Genomic DNA, 23,854 nt, shown 5'->3' on the forward strand with positions numbered 1-23,854 from the left:
GGTAAAAAGACCTCAAGTTCTGTTTCTCACCCGCTTTAACTTTTGTCTCTGGTGCACTCTGGTGATAACTAAACTGATTCCGAGGCCCCAGCACAGATCACACACTTCTACTCTGTGTGTGTGCACAGATCACACATTTTTACATCCTAGGACGTGCCTCTCATCTCTTTTTACCTGGGAGCCTACCTTTCAGGCAGGGTAGGGGCAGGCACGTGAATGGTGATCCAAAAAACTCAGCAGTGCAGGAACCTAAGTCACCACCTCTGTGAAGAGCTTCATCCCACTGAGGAAAATGCCAGAGGAGCCCACGCCCAACATTTTCTACACTGTTTACTTATAATGTTTGTTCGTTGCTTCTCCAGTCCTGATGGGATGTGAACTCCGTGAGAGCAGGGATGGGATCTGTGCTGTTCGCTGTTCAGTCCCCAGATCAATGAATGGCCTGGGAAGCAACAAATCCATGACTCGGCGAATCTCCCATTCCACACTATATTAAAATTTCATGTTTATGTGGCAGTTTTGTCATTGTTGTTTTGTTTTGGTTTTGGCGGGTTTATTTTGTTGTTGTTTGTTTTGTCCTTTTTGCTATCCAGTAAGTTTTCTGAGGGCAGAACCCATGAATTCTTGTATCTTTAGACCCTGATATCTTACATAGTGCCTCCAGCATAGTTGGCTCCTGACGTTTGTCCCAGTAAAGTGAAGTCGAAACAAACATTTTTTCAGTAAAGAAAGAACCTTCTACTTCTTTGGATTCATAGACCTTGTGAACATTGTGATTCTGTCTCTTGGCTGTGAGGTCCTCACCGGTTATGGAACTTCGCTGAGCCTCACTAATCCCATGTGTAGACTGAGAAGAAATAGATTCCCTTCCTCATAGACCTTGACCAAAAAACAAATGCCACAATCTGGAAGGTGCTTAGACGGTATCTGGCACAGAGAGTCACCCAAGAGTTGGCAGTGGTATCATTTCCATTGTGGTGATAATAAAGACCCCTCCTACATAATGAGCAACAGAAAAATCTGGAAAGGGCATCCCCTCAAGAGTAGGGTTCTCACAAAATGTTCAGGAAGTTCTCCTGCACATGCGGAATAATCAGGAGAGGGAAGTTCTTCTCCAGTGGGAGCTTCAGCCGCAGTCTCTCCCCTCCGCAGGACCAGAGAAGCTCCTGCAGCTGCATAATCCTGATTAAATAGGGCAGCTCTTTCATCTCCCTTTGCCAGCTAACCTTCAGGGGACGGTGGAGTTTCCTATCTATTACATACCCATCAAGCAGTCCAGCTTTAAAAAGAGGGATATGCGTAGCTCTCCGTCTCCTGGGTGGTCAAATATAATGGGGCTGAAAAGCCGTAACCAGTTTTTGCTCAACGATGCTTTTTTTAGAGAAATCTGACTGCCTTCTTTTTCCCTCTGAGCCCTGAGAAGGCCTGGCAGGGTGTGTTTTGCCTTAGCACTTAAAACTGCAAGTGCAAATTCCCGGGGTGCCTGGGTGGCTCAGTGGGTTAAAGCCTCTACCTTTGGCTCAGGTCATGATCCCAAATCCTGAGATTGAGCCCCGAATGGGGCTCTCTGCTCAGCAGGGAGCCTGCTTCCTCCTCTCTCTCTGCCTGCTTCTCTACCTACTTGTGATCTCTGTCAAATAAATAAACAAAGTCTTTAAAAACAAAACAAAACTGCAAGTTCCCTCAAGCCGAAGATCCATCCTGTTTCTCTCCTTCGCTGCTGGAACCCACAGCCCCCATGCCATCCAGACCCTGGTGAACAGTATCTGCTCATAAATGCTTATGGAAAAAAATTTTTGAATCCACTTATTGGTATTTAATCCTACACTCATCTACAGAATAATCTTGGGATATAAACTATGCCAAGGAATTAAGACATGAAAATATCCACGAGAACTGTGTTACACCAAGTTGTGTAATACACGAGCGCAGCTGTTCTCAGGGTCCCCACCCCGGATACTGTCATCTGTCCTCGGTCTGCTGGTTTTGTGAGCTCAGAGCCGAGCAACAGATATCTGGAGGAGGGGGTTCTCCTTGGTGAGGAGTTAGACTAGTTTTAAGAAAGTGAGGCCCTTTCATCTCTGGTCTTTGCTGATGTGTAAATTCTCCAAAGGTTTTCCAAGGTACTCACAGGAGCACTGTGACTATCAAACTCTTTCCAATGCACAGATTCAGTTCATTCATTCATTCATTCATTCTTTCATTCTGAGAGAGAGTGTGTATGAGCATGAGAGGAGGGGCAGAGGGAGAGGAAGAAAGATTCCCAAGCTGGCTCCATACCCAGTTTCAGAACCCGAGGTGGGGCTCAATCTCATGACCCTAAGACCAGAATCTGAGCTGAAACCAAGAGGTTTCAGGATGCCTAACCTACTGAGCCAACCAGGGACCCCACAGACACAGATATTTTACAGTTTCTGTGAGAATCAGTAGGAAGCTTGGAAACAGGAAAATGAGTATGATATATATACTTTTTCTATTTTAACTTTAAAACAGGAATGAGAAGAGCAACATACCTGAACAGAAGTCATCAGAGTATCTGTCATAGACAGCCCTACAGTCCCTTTCGTCACACTCACAGGTGTCCCCATGAATATCTCCCCAGTCTCCAGTTGGGTCAACATCGTGGCAAGAACACTCACCACACACACAAGTCCCTAGATGGGGGAAAAATGTATATGATTTTAGTGAAGAAAAATCATGAAAGAAAGCATCTGACATAATTGTTTTTTAAAATCTTTTGCTTACTGCGTATTTGGAAAATACATATATTGGAGGAAAAATAAAGCTTTACCAAGGAAAAACACTATCTAAAGCAGACAGGAGAGATTCTTTAATAAGCAGAAATTAGTAGTGGAGTTGTGTGGAGTTGTGGGATGTGTCATTAGGACGGTACTGGTTTCTCTAAAATAAAATCAGAACAATGAACATGAGTTAGAGCCCTTGCCCTCAAGAAACTTACCATCTATTTGACAAAAAGAAAGCTAACAAGAGACTGTAGGGTCATGCACCAAAATGTAAAAGTTAGTTCTATCTGAATGTTTAAGACGTATTTTAAAATATCCATGTCTTTATTTTAAAAAGCGAATACATGTGGCTTTCCAAATAGCGTAATAGAGGCGGGAGCCGGGGGTGAGGACAGGTGAGTGCCAAAGTGGGTCCAGCGTGAAATGGAATAAGCCACTTGGGGCAATGCAGGGCTTGCATTCTATCCCCGATGAGCTGCGTCTGCCACAGAGGTTTTTTGGCCTTGGAGATGAGCTAACAGGGAAGGTGAGGCAAGTTTGTACACGGACTGTGTCTCTTTCCTGCCTCGGAAGCAATGATGGCGAAGAGTGCCAGGGGAGACACGGCTGGTACCTTCCGGAGAAAGAAAGGTCGCATGGCAGGGATTCCCCGACTCACTCTCAGGAAGCCCCGAGTCTCACTGCGAACCAGCCTCGCCCAGGCATGCTGTTCTCCTTTCTGTCCTTGGTGGATCTCCAGAGCCGACAGACAGCTCCAGGGAAAGGGGAGGCAGGAGGTGAGACTGAAGAGAGGGGGCGCGTGGTGTGTGTCTCTGAAGGACCTCTCCCTCAGAGCCCGCCTGCTGCCCCGCCCAAGCATTTCCACTTTTCTCCTGGCTCCTTACAACACCGAGCTGCTTGCTGCCCACGGCAACGCCGCAGAAGCTGCAGGTGCTAAAGTCACGATGGGGACCACGGACCCTACTGTTCTACTAAAAAGGACTCGGGCAGCAACACGTCCTTATAGAGTAAAGGAAAATGTAACATGAATGCGTATGCTCTAGAGTCAGACCGATTCTGCATAAAACAAAAAGAGGACTTTTCTTTCTGATTTTTGTTCTAAGTTCAGGCCTTTTGCTTTCCTATCCCTGCGTACAGGAATGTGGCCCATTTCACTCTTCCATGTCAATGTTTTATGCCAAGTTTTCAAAACATAGAACTGGTTTTCCATGGAAGCATGATCTATCAAGAAGCATCACTCATTTATAGAAATGAAAAAACAGAGTTTTCCAACTTTCTAGATTTTTATGCTTTTTAGACGGAAAAATGGTCACCTATTTATGCCATCAGGTAGGCAAGAAGCAGTCCTGCGTGGCCCTCTTCTACTGGCCAGTACAGCTAATAAGGAAAAAAAATGAAGAGTATTTTCAAGGGGTTTAAAAGGTGTTGCAAACTGATTTGATTTGATATCAATAGTTATCAATCATATCAACAGGTTAAATTACACTGTAGCAATCCTAATATATTCTCAAAGTTCATGTCAGAGGTCAGCCTCAATTTTCTACAGCCGCCTGATGCGTACTTTATATATCTCTTCAATACCATTTTATTCCTGCAGATAAAAGTGAAGCGACTGCAAATCAATTCTGAATGACAACCAAGCCTTTGATTTACTCACTATCAAGACAAGAGAGTTTCTTGAATGCTCTCTAGATAATCAGATGTTCGTGCTGTAGACGGTTCTGTTAGTCAAGAGATGTTTAACGGAAGTGTCTACGAGAATTGTCTTTTAGCTGTCCTGTGCTATTTCTGGGTGGCCACCAAAGAACTTACTGTCCCTACGTTAACTATTGGTTCAGTGAAACTTGAAGAACTGTAGCAAGTTTCTTATCCTTCTGCTCTTTTACTCCATAAAAAAGGAGAGAGAGGAGCTCTTCGGTATAGTAAATGTGGACTTATATCAAAGTCAAACACCATAAAAGACAACCTCCCCCCATACCAAAGGAAATCCAGAGAAGAGGAGTATTAACAATTTAGAGCTTTGCCCGCCCCCCCGGCCCCCTGCGGTCGTTAGTAGCGTGAATGAATGAATGACACACCTCTGTTGCTGCAGATCTTGCCATCTGGAGATGTGCATCTTCGCTTGCTCTCCCAGGGGCTGATATCACACTGGAGTTCACATTTATCTCCATGCCAACCAGCCCCGCAGTAACAGTTTCCACAGTAACACTTTCCATGGCCTTTACCCAAAATGAATTTCAGAGAGTGAGGGGAAAAAAGCAACTTTCAAAAGCAAGATTAACTTCCTACCTCTTCATGATCAGTTTCACCTTTTGAAATAAAATCTACCTGCCGGACTGCCCTCCCTTAAAATAATCAACTTATATATTTGCCCCAAAACACCATTCTTGGGCATAGACCTACATAATTATACCCACAAAGCGAGCCTAAGGGTCCTCTAACTTGTCCTAGCCAGGTAGCTGATTAAAAATGAGAGAAATTTAAAGAAATGACATGAAAGGCTATGAAAGCCTGTCTACTACCTTCCCATCTCAAAGGTACAGCCTCAGAGTCAAAGGTATGTAAGCCTTCGTTCTGAGGGCATTTCTGGAATTGGTCATCCAAGCATTTCATTTGAAACCAACCCCTGAGAGACCATGGGTACATATTTGCTCAGAGGCACAGTGTTAATGACTGAACCATTTCTTTTCATCTTTCCATTCAAATGTGTCCCCCAGGCTGCTGTGTTCCACCATGAGGAAAAGAGGTTTTCCATTAAATCAGTGTTTCGTCTTCTTTTAGGCCAGTAAAATATCATGGACCCTTGGCGTCCCAATCACATCCCCCTCCTATTCATCAAGCGGGCAAAATGATAGGGAAGGACTTCCCATCATTTTATGTTCCGAAGCTACCACACCCCTCTGGGACCTACCTGCCTCTTATGAAACCTTACCTTGCTCTTTTTGTACGGACTTCCAAGCAACACCTAATGAGCTGTCACATCCTCACTTCCTGCACCCCTACTGGGCAATCCTTCTGGCTCCCAGAAGGTGAAAATTCTATGTACCTCAAGTCACTTCATGGCGTATGCCACCCAGCCACCCAGCCATGAATGTGTGTTTGTCCTGGTATAGGTGGTGACCATGAGGGTCAGGCTGGATTTTGCTGAGTCTCTTCTTTCCGTGTCATCGAAACTTGGGTGTTATCAGAGTCTGCCCCTAAAGGCTTTGTTCTTCCCTCTCGCCCCCCCCCCCCCAGCCATAATCTCAGAGGGCCCATGGGAAAACTGACCAGGAGGCTATTTTTTTTCTCAAGAAAAATATGGCATTTCTGCCTTGTGGCAGGAGTGTCAGTAGGGCCATTTAACTAACACAACAAGGGGAAAATGCAATAGAAATTCTGGTCTCTTACGCTATTCTCATCCATGAGATGAGGAACAGCAGACATACATCAGAGAGACAAAGGGGGAGAGAGAAAGAGAGAGAGGTAGAGTGAAATGTAAGAAAGCGGTAGGGACCTAAGCACACGATGCCACATTTTCTCTCTAAATGAGCTTTAGTTTGGATTTCCATGGAAAACCTCTTATTAACCTAATAGTCACTGATCATTTCTACAACAAATTTTCATTTTAATTTGCTCACGAAGGCAAATGTAAGGGCTATCCGATGATTTCGCCAGTAATAAAATATAAAAGCTACACATTTTATTTATGAACTCAAAAACATCTCTCCTGTACCCACACAAAATATCACATCCCAGAGCTGTCTCCTCAGGAACTTACACTGGAAAACAGCAAGATGACTGTGTACCAAAAGCTTTTCTAGAAGACAGTTTTTTGGTGTTTTGTTTTGTTTTTTAAGACTTGATTAACTTCTTAAACTACAGTTTGTTTCCTCTGTAATTTTAGGAAATTGATGCAAGGTGCTATGTAAGTAAGCATTACCACATTAACAAATAATCCCAAATCTGTATTCTTCCCACCCAAATTCTTTGTATATTTATAAAATTGAACTGAATTAGGCTTTTAGTAAAAATAAATCACTGAGATGTAGGTGGATAAGGAAAGACGAATCACGTAAAACTACATTTATATGTAAATACGAAAAATTAAGCAGATATCCTCACAACCCAAAGGAAAATATTGTTAACAAGCCACATGTAGATAATTGAGATAAAATACAAGCTTGGGACAATACACACGGCACACAATTAATATCACTCTTTGCTTTGTGTGAGCTGATGAAGCGAGAAAATCTCCTTCTAAATTGTTCCACTGATGGGCCATAGAGTCACCGCTCAACAGATCGGTTTCATGGGAATGACATGCAGAAAGATCTACAATCCCAGCCAAAGTCACCCCCAGAGGGTACTTCCCGGAGTGCCGGAGTCTGTGGTCAGAGACTTTGCACCATGAAATTGCTTCAGCCTCAAACAAATGGGAATGGTTAGTGGCAGGGTTGGGAGCCCAACTGTGCTCACTGTGTTGCTGAAGTTAAATGTTTACATTTACACATGCAAACAGACCTTGCTTTGGTGGTGTGCTTCAGGACACGGTGGTCCCAAGCGTGTTCCCTGCCTCTCCTCTGGCCCATCGTAACTGGAAATGAAACACCAGAAGGATACATACATAATATTTATAGGTTAGGATTTACCTAACTCTTCCCATTATTTTGGATGGAGTCCATTAACAGAATTGTCTGAGTGGCATCTAGCTTAGGTCACTGCCTTGAAAAACATAGCTGTTTGTGTCTGTTTTATCTCGGTGGATCGTACAGCAAGGAAACCAGAGGGAACCAAGCAGACCTAAAATAGGTCAACCTGGATGACCGCAAGAATTGAAGCTATAATTTGTTTCTGTAAACAGAAGGACAGCTTGTCCCAAGTTAGGGACACTTTCTCTTTGGCTCTCTGGTTCCTCCTGCCCCATTTGTCCCTGATCCTTCCAAGGAAAATTCTCCTCTGAAATCACCCATTCTGCAGGCAGACTATGTAGGATTCCATGCACTGGAATCTTGTCAGAGATACATGGAAGAAGCAATTCCTTATTAATGGAGAAAGGAAGGCAGCAGTACCAGGCGGAAATGTTTACATTTAAGGAAATTGCAGGATTCTCGCTGCTCTCTCCTCTCCTCTCCTGGGCTGGCCATGCGCGTACACATACACTCTGGGGACGGGCTCCCAGAGAGGCAAGCAGAAGAGAAGGACACTCTGGGTGACAAGGAGGGGCTCTCCTCATGGAGCTCCAGACTCCAGGGCGTGGATACAAATCTCCACGGGCAGGGTCAAGGGCACAGTGTTTGATGTCTGACAGACAAGTGTCTAAATCCCACTGCGATTGCTGGAATGACCCCTGGTGCATTTCCCAGGGCATGTGAAGAACCTGTTGCCGTGCTTGGGACTAGGAAGTGTGGCACATGCAGTAACTGCCTCAACAGAAGACTGGACTGAGTAATGGTGTTAGAAATACCCTCGAAACATAGAAAAGATCATGAAAAATGTTATCGGAGTATGGGGTAGGGCGGGACAGATTCTAGGCTAGTAATCCTTTCGGCCTCCAAAGTCTCCAGTAGAACATGAAACCATTTAAAGGCTTATGATTTATAAAGGGAAATAGAAGGAAATGAACACATGCAATTGAGAGACCGGAAGAAAAGAGACAAAACAAAAGTGGCTTCAGGAAGCAGGGAACATGAACGACGGGTAGGATCACTCTAGACCCACACAGCTGGTCGGTTGCCCTAATGATCTGGCTTTCCCCTGGAATAGTCTGATTTTGCATTTAAAAAGTACTAGTCTACCTTAATGCCTTATACGAGGTGTCTTCCGATAAACATAAATTCAGATTAAATGAGTAAACAATGCAGAAATGTATAGGGTGACAAAAGCACAATAAAATAGGTGAAAATCAAGTACTTTTATTAATCTCTACACAGTTGGCGTACCTACCTCCACATATTTCTTCTGTTTCATCATCTATGCATTCTCTATCATCACACTCACAAAATTTACCATAAACGAGGCCATTTCCATCTGGATTATCACACTTACACCTGCCACAGTGACACGTGCCTAAACCATTAAAACAAAGCAAAAAAGTATTTGTTAAATGCATATAAACGATCATTGATGATTTTTAATCTATCTCTTTCAGAGACAGAGAATATTCAAATCAATTTAGTATTCCAATTAGGTAATTCTGCGGGGAGGATCAAATAGATGACAACCTTCTTTCCTAATGATTATAGTCCAGCCATTAAATTTTATGGCACATAGCTATCATGATTGACCTCTGATAGTCTCATGAATGGAAATTTGACCTCCCCAAGTGCAGAGCTATTTTATACATGGCCATCCAATCAACTCATGAGTGACTATCTTGCGATTACACCTGGGTCTGAAGTGAACTAAAGCAGAAAATTCTAAGCTTTGTGAGGGAAGTAGTCTTGCTTATCTTCCTCACCAGTATTTATTCAATGCTTTGCACAATATTTGAGCATACTATTTATATAATAAATATTTGTGGAATTCATTATCAAATGCATAAATGAAAAATTTAGAATCTCCTAATAATTTCACCTCCACAGTGTTAAACTGATCCATGCGTCCTTTTGACAATGGGACCAGAGCAGGTTTTCTCAGGTATAGTGTCCTGAGACCTCCCCAAAACCTCAGGGTGGCTCATAGTGATGTAGAGGCACTGGATTTGCCTGGTCTACCATACTCCACAGACTCTGCCAACTTTGAGGATTTGACTAGAACCCGGAATGATTTCATTGACATTAAAACAGCATTCAAATGACATTGAAAAGTATAATGTCCATTTCAGGAATTACCTTTTTAATGTTTCTTTTTCCATTTTTAATTGATCATCATAGCAACCAACAGATAAAAACTGAGACTTTACCACTCACCAGATACCATCCCAGACTTTGGAAACACAATAGGAGATCAAGATGAAGTCAGCCACAATCCTCCTCTCAGAGTTTTATATGAGAAACCCAAAGTGATAAAATAAATGGAGAAGTGCAAAGTGTTGCAGAAGAGCTTAGCAGGGGATTTAACTGAGACCTGGTAGGCAGACACAGAGTCCCTGTGGACATAGCTCCTAAACGAGGTACTGAGAGGAAAGTAAAAATAACGGGCAAAAGAAGCCCACTTCCCGCAAAAGACAACAGCAAAGGCTCTCTGGTAAAAGAGGAAATAAGAAGAAAAAGCCCAAGATGGCTGGAACATTGAAAATGATGTGGAAAGTGGCATGAACTGCAAAAGGCATGTAGAGGTGTAGTTTACTGAAGTCCTACAGCTCACGGTCAAGATTTCCAACTTTAATCCAGGAATAACAAAAGGCCATAGAAGTATTTTCAACCAGGGAGTCAGGTGATCATGTATGAGTTTTTACTAGATTATGCTAGTTGTCATTTACAGAATGAAGTGAAATGCACAGCGGATATGAGAATAGCTTATTACATTTGTCTGCAAGAAAGAAGATAGATGCTGACCAGAGTGACGACAGTGAGTTAGAAAGAAGTGGAGACACTCAGGGGTGTTTACAGGAGAAAGAACAGAGGACTTGGGGACTGCGTATGAGAGGTGAAGGATTAGGAGTAACGGAAGATGATACTGATGTCGAAACTAAGCTACTGGATATTGGCAATTCTGTGTGCGATGGGCTAGAAAGGGGATGGATTTGGGACTGTGATGAATTTGTGGCCAAATCCAGGTTTTACTACCAGTAGCTGTACATTTTTGAGGTCATTACGTTCATCTCTAACTCTCAAATTGCTTCTCTGAAAATAGTATCTACCTCACAGGGCTGCTACGAGAGTCCAGTGGTAAATATGTCACCCGACCATCTTTCTGAAAACACTCTTTGTTCAGTAACATCATAGGTTTTCAGAAAACTTTGGGTTCTTCATCTTCTTCCATGAAGATACTAAGTATACGAGTCACGTTCCCAAACATTTCCTCTAGACTCTGTATATTGATGGATCCCACAACGTCCCGTCTTCAAACCCTCTGCCTGATTCTGTTACCCAGGTCATTCCCAATTAGCTATTATCTATAAAGAGTTTTTTCTCTCACAGTTACATAGAAATGGTGATTTTGCAGAATTTGAGCTAATTATTTTTCCACCTTGAGAAAATTCATATGAACTTTACATTTATTAAATTTCCTTTTCTTGTGTGTTTTTTCCTGAAAACTATTTTAATTTATAAAAGCTTATTTCAAATCAAATGCTATAATTCATGGTACTGCCTCATCTCATTTTTTTCTCTAATTATTACCCTTCTTTTCCATTTTCACATTTATTCATGCTGTCTTTCAACCATCCACATATCCATTCACTACATTTTCTTGCTGCCTATTATATTGTTGGCAAAGTACCAGGTGCTATAGGAGATAAGATGAATAAAACTAAAACTAAGTAAATCACAGACTAGGGAGGAAGAGCTTAAATGATCAATATTTTTTAAAAAATATTTTTATTTATTTATTTGACAGAGATCATAAGTAGGCAGAGAGGTAAGTGGAGGTGGGGGGAGCAGGCTCCCCGCGGAGCAAAAAGCCTGATGCGGGGCTCCATCCCAGGACTCTGAGATCATGACCTGAGCCGAAGACAGAGGCTTAACCCACTGAGCCATCCAGGCACCCCAGAAGATCAATAATTTTTACACGTACCTATGAGACCTGATGACATAAAAGCACTTGCAATATATCTGTGACAAATGCTATATAAAAAGTATAAACCTTAGTCTGGCTCTGCAAAGGAGGAAAGGCACAGTAAAGGAGCAAGTTCTTCAGTTGGCACTTGATGAGCGGATACAATCTCAAGAGGTGGAGATGGAGAAACGGCTTGTGATGCTGAGCAAGGAGCCTCAGCTAAGGGGTAAGGATGTGGAATGAAAACAGTGCAGAGTCTGGCTTGGGTTTGGAGAAAAGGGTCAGTTGAAGGCAGAGAGGAAAGGATCAAGAATACTGGCTAAGGACTTCAGAATTTTTCTGCTGGAATACCAGGGCCTCTCACGGTTTCATGGTTTGGAAACATCGGCAGGGCAGATGTATAGCATCGGCAGGGCAGAATACGGAGCTGATTTCAGAAAAGACAGGAAAGAACAGCCTCTACCTTTGAATTCAACAACTCGTCACTGACGCCCTGACAGGCAGACTCACTCCCATCCACACATCTGAACAATTTCTGGCTAATGTGGGACGTTTATAACAGTTCCGAGACTTCCTGTCTCACCCACCAAGTAGAATTCACAACTGAAGCTCCAAGATATGGCAGATGGAAGCCCAGGCAAAAGTGACAGACTCTGTGTTCATGTTATGGCATACTGCTTCTTCTTGTTAGCTGCCGGTGAGCTCGGTCTCTAGGACTGGTCTTCTGTTTTATACTAGATTATTTTCGCTCTGACTTTTCATTGTGACTAATAAGGTGATCTCTCTAAGGAAGACTTCCCTGTCTTGAACACCACCCATACTCCTTTGCAATGGCACTGAGCCCCACTTCGCTCAGCAGGCTGTGTCTTGCCTTCTGCACCCTTCTAGAGTCAACTTCTGGAACTCCCTTAGTCCCCAGCTCCATCTCATCCTGCGCTGCAGTCTTATGCCCCAGTCCAGCTTCCTCTTCTTCCTGTTCTGCCCCAAGCTGCTTCCAGAAAACCACATCATGATATAAAGGGGGAACAATTAGTAGAGAGAACTTAGAGCCTAATGCAGTTTAGATGGAGGGGGTCATCCGGAACTAGGCTGGTAGAAATAGACATTAAAAGAAGCCATGTGAGAACGAGATTGCTCAAGTCAACTTGAAGGACTTTCGTGAGCAGAAAGTAAGAGAGAAAGGTTAAGTGTTAACACTGTGTAAGAATTTACCTTTTGGTGCAGCAATTTCATGTCTAGTAATTGATCCTGAAAATACACCCCCACGAAATATGAATCTGTACCAGTTCATTCTCTGCATTAACATCTGTAATTTCAAAAACACTGGAAAGTGTCCAACCATAGAAGACTGAGTATTAGGGCACTTGTATAGAGGTGAGTCCTATGCATCTGAAAAAAGAATGAGGAAGATTTCTGTGTACTGATATGGAGTGAATTCCAGGAGATTCTGAGTGGCAAAGGCAGAGTGCAAAAGAGCACATACAGCACGCTACCTTTTGTGTAGGGAACAAATGAAAAAAAAAATGATAACACATACATCTATCTATCTGCCTTTATTTAAAATAAACATATACACAGACAAAGCAGAACACCATAAAGTTGGTTACCTACTGGGTATGAGGAAAGCAGGAGGGAAGGTTTAAGGAGAGAATGATGATCTGCTAACGATGCTTTTTTATGTAGTTTTGACTTTTGGAAGCATGCTAATGTTCTACATATTGCAAAATAAAATAAAATAAAATCAATAAGGATGCAAAGAAGGGGGAAAAAAGTCTAAAACTGAAAGCAATCTGAAGTAAACAAGCTCAGTTGTACTTCCAACATGTATAATAACTACACTAAAGGGAAACAAAAGGAAAAAAACCCAAGTAACTTAGGAACACACCAATCCTGAGCATGGCTGGGGTGGGGTGGGGGTGGGGAAGGAGGTCAATTGCAAACAAATCCCAACATGTTAAGTAGACTTGTTTCGTATAGTGGTACACATGAAGCCATTCTAAAAACAATTTTAAAGATTTTTATTTATTTATTTTACAGACAGAGATCACAAGTAGGCAGAGAGGCAGGCAGAGAGAAAGGAGTTAGCAGGCTCCCTGTAGAGCAGAGAGCCCCATGCAGGGCTTGATCCCAGGACCCTGGGATCATGACCTGAGCCGAAGGCAGAGGCTTTACCCCACTGAGCCACCCAGGCGCCCCCTAAAAACAATTTTAGGTGTACTCCAGGATTGAGCAAATAAGGAAATATATCCATGTGCTGGGAGCCAGAGTTCTCAGTGTGAAAAATGGGACCTGCAAATATGGTAGGGGAAAGACAGGAGATAATGTTGTGGGGGTGGACTGCAGTTATATGTATTGCTATGAACTCACGATTTCTAAAATATATCTGTGTGTACATCTATGTATGTATGTACGTATGTGCATGGACACATTCAAGTGCGTGTTTACTAGCCTGTCTGTAGAAAGGGCCAAGAAGCAAATTCATCCCAGGAGAAATAAGCATCCCCAGTACTTACACTTTTTATTCTAATACCATTCTTCACCTAAAGGAACCAAGACTCTTTAGAGACATGGTTGATTCCAAAGCTGTGGTGAATCAGGTACAATATGGCTCTGGAATATTTTGTTATGCCAGAAAAGAAAGAATTGCTGAAACAAGATGAAACAAAACAGTGAAGGCATGTCACAAGGACTGAGATGCTAGCTTGAAGGGGCTCCAACTGCCTCATCTGGGACAAGCTGAGCACCAGAGTAATTAAGTGTGGTAATGAGGAATAAACTATTGAAGTAACAGGAACTGTGATCCTAGGACTGACAATAAATCACTAAGTAAATGACATATCCAATAACGGGTAGATGAGAGAAGACTCTTACTTGTGGTACAATGTTAAGTACCAACTAGTAAATAGGGAAGAGATGCTGGAGTTCGGAAATCATCATTTTTCAGTCAGTAGTGTGAGTACTGGGTCAGGTGGAAGTCATCAGTGGATGGTAAATCGGGGGTAATTTTGACAAGGATGTGATGCCTTATAATTTCTAAGAGTTTCCAACAGACTGTTCATTCGTTACAAGGACAAAATCAGTAATTACAGGGCTGAGACATCAGACAACACCTTGACCGTGTGATCAAAATTAACCTCACCAGTGAGAGCAGATGGGTATCATGGACTTCCAGATGACACATCCTGAGAACACAGAATCCTCTATCTGGTGATTCAGCTAAGAATGTATGACATGAATCTAATCATGTGAACACATCAGACAAAGCCAAAACAAGTAACATTATATAGATTATTTTTTAAAAAAGGTTGGAGAGAATTTTCTTCAAAATTTTCAATGCTGTAACACCATCGTCTGTGGAAATGGTCCAGATTAAAGGAGGCTAACAAGAGATGACAGCTAAATATAACTCTGCCCTAGACTGATCCTACGGAGGCAGGGAAATGCTGTAAAGGACATTGTTCGGTCAGTGAATGAAACTGGAATATGGGTGGTTGATTATACAAAAGTATTATACTGACTTAAAAAAAGATAGAGGCTCAGGTATCTTAAAACTGTGTTTTCTATCTTATCAAGTATGTTTCATCACGTCCTGAAACAATTCTGTAAATTTCTTCTTTAAAGGATGTTAATGTAGCAAATCATGGGGTTTTTTTTTCACTTAAATGTTGAAACATGTGGATTCCTAAACTAATCCTATTTGTTTATAATGTTTTACTTAAAAAAAAAACCTAGATTTGATTTGAAAGATAAACAATCTATAAATTGAGCCAAAAAGAACAAAGAAATAAAGCAGAATTCAAGCTTTATTACTGAAAAAAGTTTGGAAAGCTTGACATTTTCAAAACAATGAGACTATATGGTAAGCATGCGAGGCTGTGTGTGTGTGTGTGTGTGTGTGTGTGTGTGTGTGTGTGTGTAGGGATGAGTATTAGGAACTGGAGGTAGAAAAATTCTACAGAGAAGATAGAAAAGACTAAGATGCTGGAGAGAAGCAAGGAGATCAGTTAACACAGTGAATAATCTGACTGTTAAGACCATTATTCATGGTGCTGACCCATCCACTCATAACTTGTTTGGGTATAGCCTTGATTCCTACTAGCAAAATACTCTTACTGCACTTCATCTATACAGGGCAATTCATTGCAGTCAAAGACTGTGGAAAGAGATAGCTCTGAACCAAGGAGGACTTTACCTACAATGGGACTTCAAGAGGGAAGATAGTCACTACTCTTGTAGTCAAAAACTTGTCTTCAGCATCCAAAACAATGGCTCACACCCAGGGTTTTCCAAAAGAATTACTGGGAAAGCTTTAAAAACCCACTGCAGCCCAAACTACACCCATCAAAACAATTCAATCAAAGCTCCCAGCTTTGGACCCGAGAATTCCCAAATTCCACCAGTCTTTAGAAAAAGTGGACTTTTGAGGTCCCATGTGCCCAAATATGAAAAGAGTACTGAATTTTAGTAACATCAGCTAAGCACTAATGAAACCAAAACCAGTTGCTTTGTTTTATATGATCTGGGTAATTAATTTTAACAGCTTTACTATAAATTTCTAAAAAGCAGTTTTCAATGTCTTCTATGAGATGTAAAAATATTTTCACCAAACATAAAATTGTGATTTCACTATATTTTCTCATGAGTTTCACATCCAGTGCATCTAAAGCTTCTATCCAATTAAAAAGTTTTGGTTCTATTTGATGCTAAGGTATAAATTCAAAGCACCCTTGAACTGTAATAGAAAATAATTAAGTCAGCTTATAAAAATCCTTTTTGAAAGATTTAATCCAGCATTCAAAATCATGGCTCACAATTTACATAAAATGTTGTTGGGGTGTTGTTTCCTGTGAATATCCTGCTTGAAGAAGGCATTCGGAACAGCTGGGGAGCATCAAACTTGCCAGTCTCAGCAAGATGACATTTTCCCCCTATTGATTTATCTGCATTTCATTTCAAAAAAATATACTCAAAAGCAGTCTCTCTCAGAGGTTCCACATTTCTCAACGCCTACCTTTTTCCATGAAAAACCAAAATGGCATTATTTAAGAATTTTCATAGGATGGATTTCTTACCTGCGTTAGAGCAGATGACATCTTGAGAATTCTTGCACATCTGGTTACTCTTTTTCTTCGTCAGGTCACAATGAGTTGGGTACTGGCACGCACTCCCAAACCAACCTTCCTGACATTTGCACTTGCCACAGTCACACTTACCATGGCCTGAGAATTCAACAACATCCAGTTAGTCTCGAATTATTTTCCAAAGGAACTCATTACTGTAACTGAAAATCTCAAGGGTGACGTTGGTTCGGGACTGAGCTCTAATAAATTCAAACACATATACATTACAGGGGCTGAGGGGTAATGCTACTGTAGATGGTATAATGTATTTTGTGGATTTTACTTCAATAACCAAAGTTGATAAATCATTCTAAAACCATTAATTAATTTTTAGTAGCAGGAGGATAAAGAATAAACCAGAAGTTTAATTATATACTTGGTCAGAAAATTTAGCACTAAAAAAAAAATCCATCTAGCACCTCCACAGTTAAGACATGAAAGCACAATAAAAATTATTTCCATTTTACTTCATTTTATAACACATAAAACCACCACCTCTGAGTAACAAATCTTACATGAAACTCCACTAAACCAAACATTGACTTAGATTTATTGGAATTTAGAATGTAATAAAGCTTAATGGCTATATTAAATACCATCATGGAATATGATTGGCACAAAAATAATTACATATTTTGTTTCTTAATGAGAAAATTTGGTTCAAGAATCAAAAGGATAAGAGCCATGGTCCTCTACTTCCACAGAAATTTCTTAACATTTATGTTCTCAAATCAACATTGTGCTGTTTTTATTGTTGTGATAACTAACTTTCTTAAGTCTTAGTTGATGAATGTTACCAGTGTTTTTATTGACTACACACAAGTCCTACCAAAATATAATATATGTATAATACTGGGCTCTTGTCTTGATGTAACTTAAAAAGTTCAAAGTTGAGGTCCATATACAACGAAGCTGGTGCTATCGTCAGCCAGAAATGTTTGTCAGACCCTGTGTTAAGTTAAGCAATATGTCTTCTATAGAAATAAGAATGGAGATAATCTCTGAACCCTTTGACCTTTAACTGAGTTTGGAAAGATGAACAGAGTTTAAATGGGCTGCAGGGAGAGCATTCTTATATTACTCAAAATAATAATGCTGTGTCCCAATGCCTGAAGTTCATAGACCTTAGAATGGAACCATTATCTAGTGCCAATAGTCATTCAGTGTGGCAGCCAAAATCTACATGATGAGGTCCAGATGGTCGGTCAGAATGAATGGCTCAGAGGTGTCCCATTTGGGCCTGTTCAGCAGAGCCTGACTCTGTGATTGGCTGTGACTTTAAAACTCCTCTGAATATTGCCCAGTCCAAGTAAATGTTTCTATTCCTGTTGCATTTTTCAAATTAATTATTCTATTTTGAAAACAAAACCTTGCATGCACCCTAACTGTAATTCATTTTATCCAGTGCACATTACTGTCAAATTGATTGTATCATTTTGCATTCTTGTCTGGCCTTACATGATATTGTCAGTCTCAGCCAACTTGGTATCATTTACCAGCGTAAGTGATCTCTTCTGCCAACCATCCAGTCTATTTATGAAAGTATTAAGCCAAATTCTTTAGGTAGCTAAGTCTCTTTTTGCAAAGAAATATCTTGGTAACTATAATTCTCTTTGATAATATTAACATCCTAGGTTGAACGACACGGATTGCCACTATCATCAGTTTAATATCAGCTATTGCCATATGGTCCATCCCAATAAAATGTAGCTTCATATCCATAACAAAGAAAATAGGAGTGATTTAGAAGAGAATGAAATGCAGTAGTACTGATTTGCTGAATCTACAATAAAAGAACACTCAACACTTTTTTTATATTGGATGGGATGATCTCAGACCCTGACCGAAGTGATACATGATGGAAATGGGTAATGGTGGGGAGACCAAAGGTAACAGATTTTTTTTTACAGGGGGAGGGGTAAATTTTAGAAATAGGAGGGAAATTAAAAAATATGCAGAGTTGAAAGAGAGACTCCTCCATCTCAGACTGACCCAAGGAAGCATTAGTAGAAGTAATATTCTCAGGTGCTCACACACCAAAGTTAGCTCATGGAGGCCCAAGTTCAGAAACCCCTTCCATAAAAGGTGCTGTGGTAAACATGGGAAAGAGAACCATTATATTCTTCTTTTAGTGGATTATGATATAAATCAGCACACGGAAGCTTCTTCATGTCCTGCTGTGAAAAAATGATTTAGCTTTTGCTCAGAATATACAGTATTTCTTACTAGGGAATCTCTTTCATAACCTATGTGAATTTCCTAAACCACACTTAGACCAACACTGTATTAGATAATGTACTTTCAGCTTCTCATTTAGCATCTCCTCAGAGGTGAAGATGATAGCCAGTGTAGGACAGGGTCTGCCTTTCTATTGTTTCTAAACTTTATACCCTATGAAGGCCTCCTTGACTCACTTTTGCCCATTTAGGAAAGTGAACAGAAATCAATTTTTTAATGTCAAGAATTATTAAGTAATACCCTGTACAACCTAATTTGTAGGGAAATATATAATTTTTTTAAGACAGAAAATAATCTTCAGACTATTTTTACTCTTTCTCTACAGTCATTAATTTCTTGAGCAGAGCTCAGGGAATTAGGTTCCTACATTATTGTACTTACATTATGTAGCTCATCTCCATTGTAGTGTCACAAATATGGCTTCAAAAAAACATTCCATTTTTCAAATAATTTGCCCGTTGGGAATAGACGGCTCAAGAGAACGAAAGCAGAATGCCTGAATCATGAGGCCCAGAAGAGAGCTCTGATTGCCCAAGGTTGAAAGGTGGTCTTTGCTGGCTACATGAAATCCTAACCAGCAATGCATTCCCATTCCTGCCTGTCACCATTCATCTCTCCAGTTCAGATTCTTCTCAAATAACTCAATTTCCACACTTAAAAAATGTAGGCTTAAAATGAACAATCCAACATGCTTCGCAATAAACATGTTGACCTTCAAATAAATTCCCAAGGAGTCAGGAGAAAACACACACAAAACAAGCATGTCAGGAAAATGCCAAAACAATTCCTACCGAAGTAATAAGGAAGAAAAAGTAAATGGCTATTCTTGTTGCTTGCAGGATGGTCAGTGGTGTAGCCCAGTCACTAGAAAGGGAAGACAGACCACGGTGGAGGGTAAAATCTAGTAGTTCGTCTCCTGTTCAAGGAAGAATGTGGAGGCCTGGCAGCTTTCCCTAGGGCTTCACAGAGGGGAGCTAAGCCTTGCCTTTATCTCCAATGATAAAGGCGAGGCATCCCAGCAAAGGCATAATAAACTCCGTTTTGTGATTCTTTAAAGCCATCAGTGGCTCCCCCATTACTTCTGGATCACTTTTACCTTAGGAACGCAAAAACACTAATTTACTCCAGAGGCAGTGGTGATGAATTTATTAGTGCACAGTGGAGAAGCTGCTGCCTTTTATTTTTAAATTATACCTGACCAGTATTGAAGAACTTTTTTTAAAAAGTCAATTAGCCATTTGTATAAACTAGCAAAAAATAACAGTACTTTTCTTTTCCAAATAAGAAAAAAACTAATAAAGATAAGGGGAGAGCACTGAACTCCCCTCCAAGTCTACTGATATTCTGGATAAAAATAAACTGCCAAAACTAATGTGCCCATCAGATTAGCTTTACATCTATGGTTTCAAGTCTTCAAAGGCTAAAAAATAAGATAGACAGTAGATGCACAGGTGGCAGATACTAGGTATAAGACGGAAGGATAAAGAAGATGTGGTATATGCATACAATGAAGTGCTAGTCACCAGAAAGAAGGAAATCCTGCTGTCTGGGACACAAGGATGGCTCTTGAGGGCATTATGCTAAAGTCGAAAGAGAAAGACAAGCACTGTATGATTTTACTTATATGTAGGAATAATAAAAACAAGAACAAAAAAAAATTAAACCAACAAAAAGACTCCAAGCACATAAAGAAAGAGAACTGTTTGTGGTTTCCCGAGGCAGGGGGTCAGGGAGGGGAGTCAGAAGAAGGTGCTCAAAAGGTACAAACTTTCAGTTAGAAGAAGTACTTGGCATGTAATGCACAACATGAGGACTATGGTTGACACTGCCGTAGGGTATATGTGAAAATTGTTAAGAGAATGAATCCTAAGAGTCCTCATCACAAAGAAAACCAAACAAACAATGTTTTTGTACCTATATGAGATGATGGATGTTATCTAAATTTACTGTGGTCATCATTTCCCAATGGATGTAAGTCAAACCATCATGCGCCAAACTTACACAGTGTTGCATGTCAATTATATCACAACAAAACTGGAAAAATCTCGATTATTAATTATTATTTCATGAATACTGACCATAATTTTTCATTTGTGTTTTAACATTTGGATGTTTAAAAATGGTTCTGCAGTTGGTACAGCCTCTTTGGAGAACAGTGTGGAGATTCCTCAAGAAATTAAAAATAGAACTTCCCTATGACCCTGCCATTGCACTCTTGGGTATTTACCCCAAAGATACAGATGTAGTGAAAAGAAGGGCCATCTGTACCCCAATGTTTATAGCAGCAATGGCCACGGTCGCCAAACTATGGAAAGAACAAAGATGCCCTTCAACGGATGAATGGATAAGGAAGATGTGGTCCATATACGGAGTATTATGGCTCCATCAGAAAGGATGAATACCCAACTTTTGTAGCAACATGGATGGGACTGGAAGAGATTATGCTGAATGAAATAAGTCAAGCAGAGAGAGTCAATTATTATGTGGCTTCACTTATTTGTGGAGCATAACAAATAGCATGGAGGACATGGGGAGTTAGAGAGGAGAAGGGAGTGGGGGAAATTGGAAGGGGAGGTGAATCATGAGAGACTATGGACTCTGAAAAACAATCTGAGGGGTTTGAAGTGGCGGGGGGGTGGGAGGTTGGGGTACCAGGTGGTGGGTATTATACAGGGCACGGACTGCATGGAGCACTGGGTGTGGTGAAAAAATAATGAAAAAAAAAAAAAAAAAGGTTCTTTCTGGGAGCCAAGTAAGCTAGGGGAAAAGCATTCTAGAGCCTCATGGTAACCTTGAAACAGATTTTTTAATTTGAGCACTCGGTTGACCCTGCCTGCATTGTGTCCTATTTTCCAGTGCATTCAAACAAGCTCAGTTAATAAAAGACACACTCAAGTTTTCTCCACTTGTGAGTCATTGTATATCCCCCCACCCTCTCTATATATAAAGAAACAAAAGAACTAACTATGACACCTAGAATTCTAAGAAAAGATTGTGAAAGGATCCCTTATCTCAATTAGCAGTAGAAACTTGATTATTTTTAAGAAAGGGCACCAGTCCCTGGCTTGCTTCTCAGGCTAACAAAAAAATGACTTCTCAGATATTTCTTCTTCCCATTCCTGAGAACATTATGATGTGAATAATAGAAGAATTCTATGTAGAAGAGAGATTTGCCCTAGAAAATAAAAGGTCTGGGCTCTAATAATTGCCTGGACACTAGTCAGCCACGTGACCTTGATCAGAAAATTAGAAGAAAGGGACACAAGTAATTACTGCCTTCCAGATACCACGGTAAGTGCTTTATACAGGTTAGTCGGCTTTATTTCTAGAAGGAGCCAGTGAGACAAATTTTTGTTTCCCAGTTTTACAAATAAGAGGACTAAAGTGTAATTAGCTTGCTCAAGGTCACATAGTTTATAAGTTGAAAAGCTGTGTTTTCTCCATGATAGCCATTCTGTTTAGTTGCAATGCCACAGACTGGACCCTTTCTGTTCTAGGAAAGATGGTGTCAGTAAAAGCCACAAATTGGTGGCATAGACAGCAGCACTGGTCTACTTTTTGCTGTTTCCTTTTGGAATTCACATGCCCCGAACTGGATTATTGGTAATCCTTGGTGAAAACACTCAACAGTAAAATTATCAGACTTTACTATTTCAAATTAATGCTAACATTGGTAGATACCCAACTTTTGTAGCAACATGGACGGGACTGGAAGAGATTATTCTGAGTGAAATAAGTCAAGCAGAGAGAGTCAATTATCATATGGTTTCACTTATCTGTGGAGCATAACAAATAGCATGGAGGACATGGGGAGATGAAGAGGAGAAGGGAGTTGAGGGAAATTGGAAGGGGAGGTGAACCATGAGAGACTATGGACTCTGAAAAACAACCTGAGGGTTTTGAAGGGGCAGGGGGTGGGAGGTTGGGGGAACCAGGTGGTGGGTATTAGGGAGGGCACGGATTGCATGGAGCACTGGGTGTGGTGCAAAAATAATGAATACAGTTATATTGAAAATAAATAAAAAGTAAATTAATTAATTAATTAATTAATTAATTAAAAAATAAAAAACCCGTACTTTGGCCTGAATTATTTTCTTTTCCTCATAACAAAGCAGAGTACTTTCTTCAAGTGGGTCACTCAGCATATGAAAACAAATCTTGTTTGCTACTGAAAACAATCATGACACAGAATTCTATTTGTTATAAAGCACCCATTAAAATATGATAAATTATCCTGATATGTATATTTTTAATGTGAATTTTGGGTAAGTACTGATAAAATCAGAAGACTCACAATGAGAAATCTGGTAATGTGAGACTGAGAGACGAAATATAAATTATAGCAAAGCATGACATTGTATTTTGGTTGAGCCTTACACCTTAAGTTTCCTAAATTCAAAGAAAAAGCTATATAAATTATTTCAAATTCACACACACACACACACACACCCAAGTTTGGGGATTCAGGAATCCTCATTGTTAGTACAGATTCTATCACAGCTGGCCTTGTGACCTTCAGCCAATTAATCCTTGAATTTGTCTGGCCTGGTTCTCTTTGTTTTTGGTCTGGTAAATCAAAAGTATGTGAACTCAGTATTCCTCAAGGGAGGCAGGGTATGTCTCTTCTACGACACTTGAGTGGAAGTGTCTTCCCTGCCCGTTCCATCTATACCACCCAGGAAGCTGCTGTCCTTCCCTGCCTGCTCCTCCATGGCCGTAAGAACATGTGTTGCATTTCTCAGGTGTCTGGAGAGGGAAAGACAGAGGGAAAAGGCCTCCGGACAAGATGAGGGACGTTCTCTGTTCCCTTTCCCTCCTTCTAGCACCCACCTCTAACATCCTATTTATCCAAAATCTTTATAGAGATTCTTTACTCTCTTCTGGAATAAAAAATAAGTAATAATAATAATAATAATCATGGCCTCACTTCCCTTAGTTTCTGCCTTGGTCTTTTGTCCCCTGTTGGGGTCTTTTTTTTTTTTTTTTAAGATTTTATTTATTTATTTGACAGACAGAGATCACAAGTAGGCAGAGAGAGAGAGAGAGAGGAGGAAGCAGGCTCCCTGCTGAGCAGAGCCCGATGTGGGGCCCGATTCCAAGACCCTGGGATCA

The 23,854-nt window shown here is 40.7% G+C and overlaps 1 protein-coding gene across 1 annotated transcript in view; it reads right to left on the reverse strand.

Annotated features, from left to right (window-relative positions):
* ITGBL1 (integrin subunit beta like 1) overlaps positions 1-23,854 on the reverse strand; it is a 211,825-nt gene that overhangs the window by 107,200 nt on the left and 80,771 nt on the right. The window contains exons 3-6 of the mRNA XM_059143845.1: positions 16,457-16,603; positions 8,670-8,792; positions 4,823-4,963; positions 2,514-2,654 (exon numbers count right to left, since the gene is read on the reverse strand). Coding sequence (XP_058999828.1) covers positions 2,514-2,654; positions 4,823-4,963; positions 8,670-8,792; positions 16,457-16,603 — 552 coding nt within the window. The remainder of the gene's footprint in view (positions 1-2,513; positions 2,655-4,822; positions 4,964-8,669; positions 8,793-16,456; positions 16,604-23,854) is intronic.

This window comes from Mustela lutreola, chromosome 13 (assembly GCF_030435805.1).
Source record: "Mustela lutreola isolate mMusLut2 chromosome 13, mMusLut2.pri, whole genome shotgun sequence".
NCBI lineage: Eukaryota > Metazoa > Chordata > Mammalia > Carnivora > Mustelidae > Mustela > Mustela lutreola.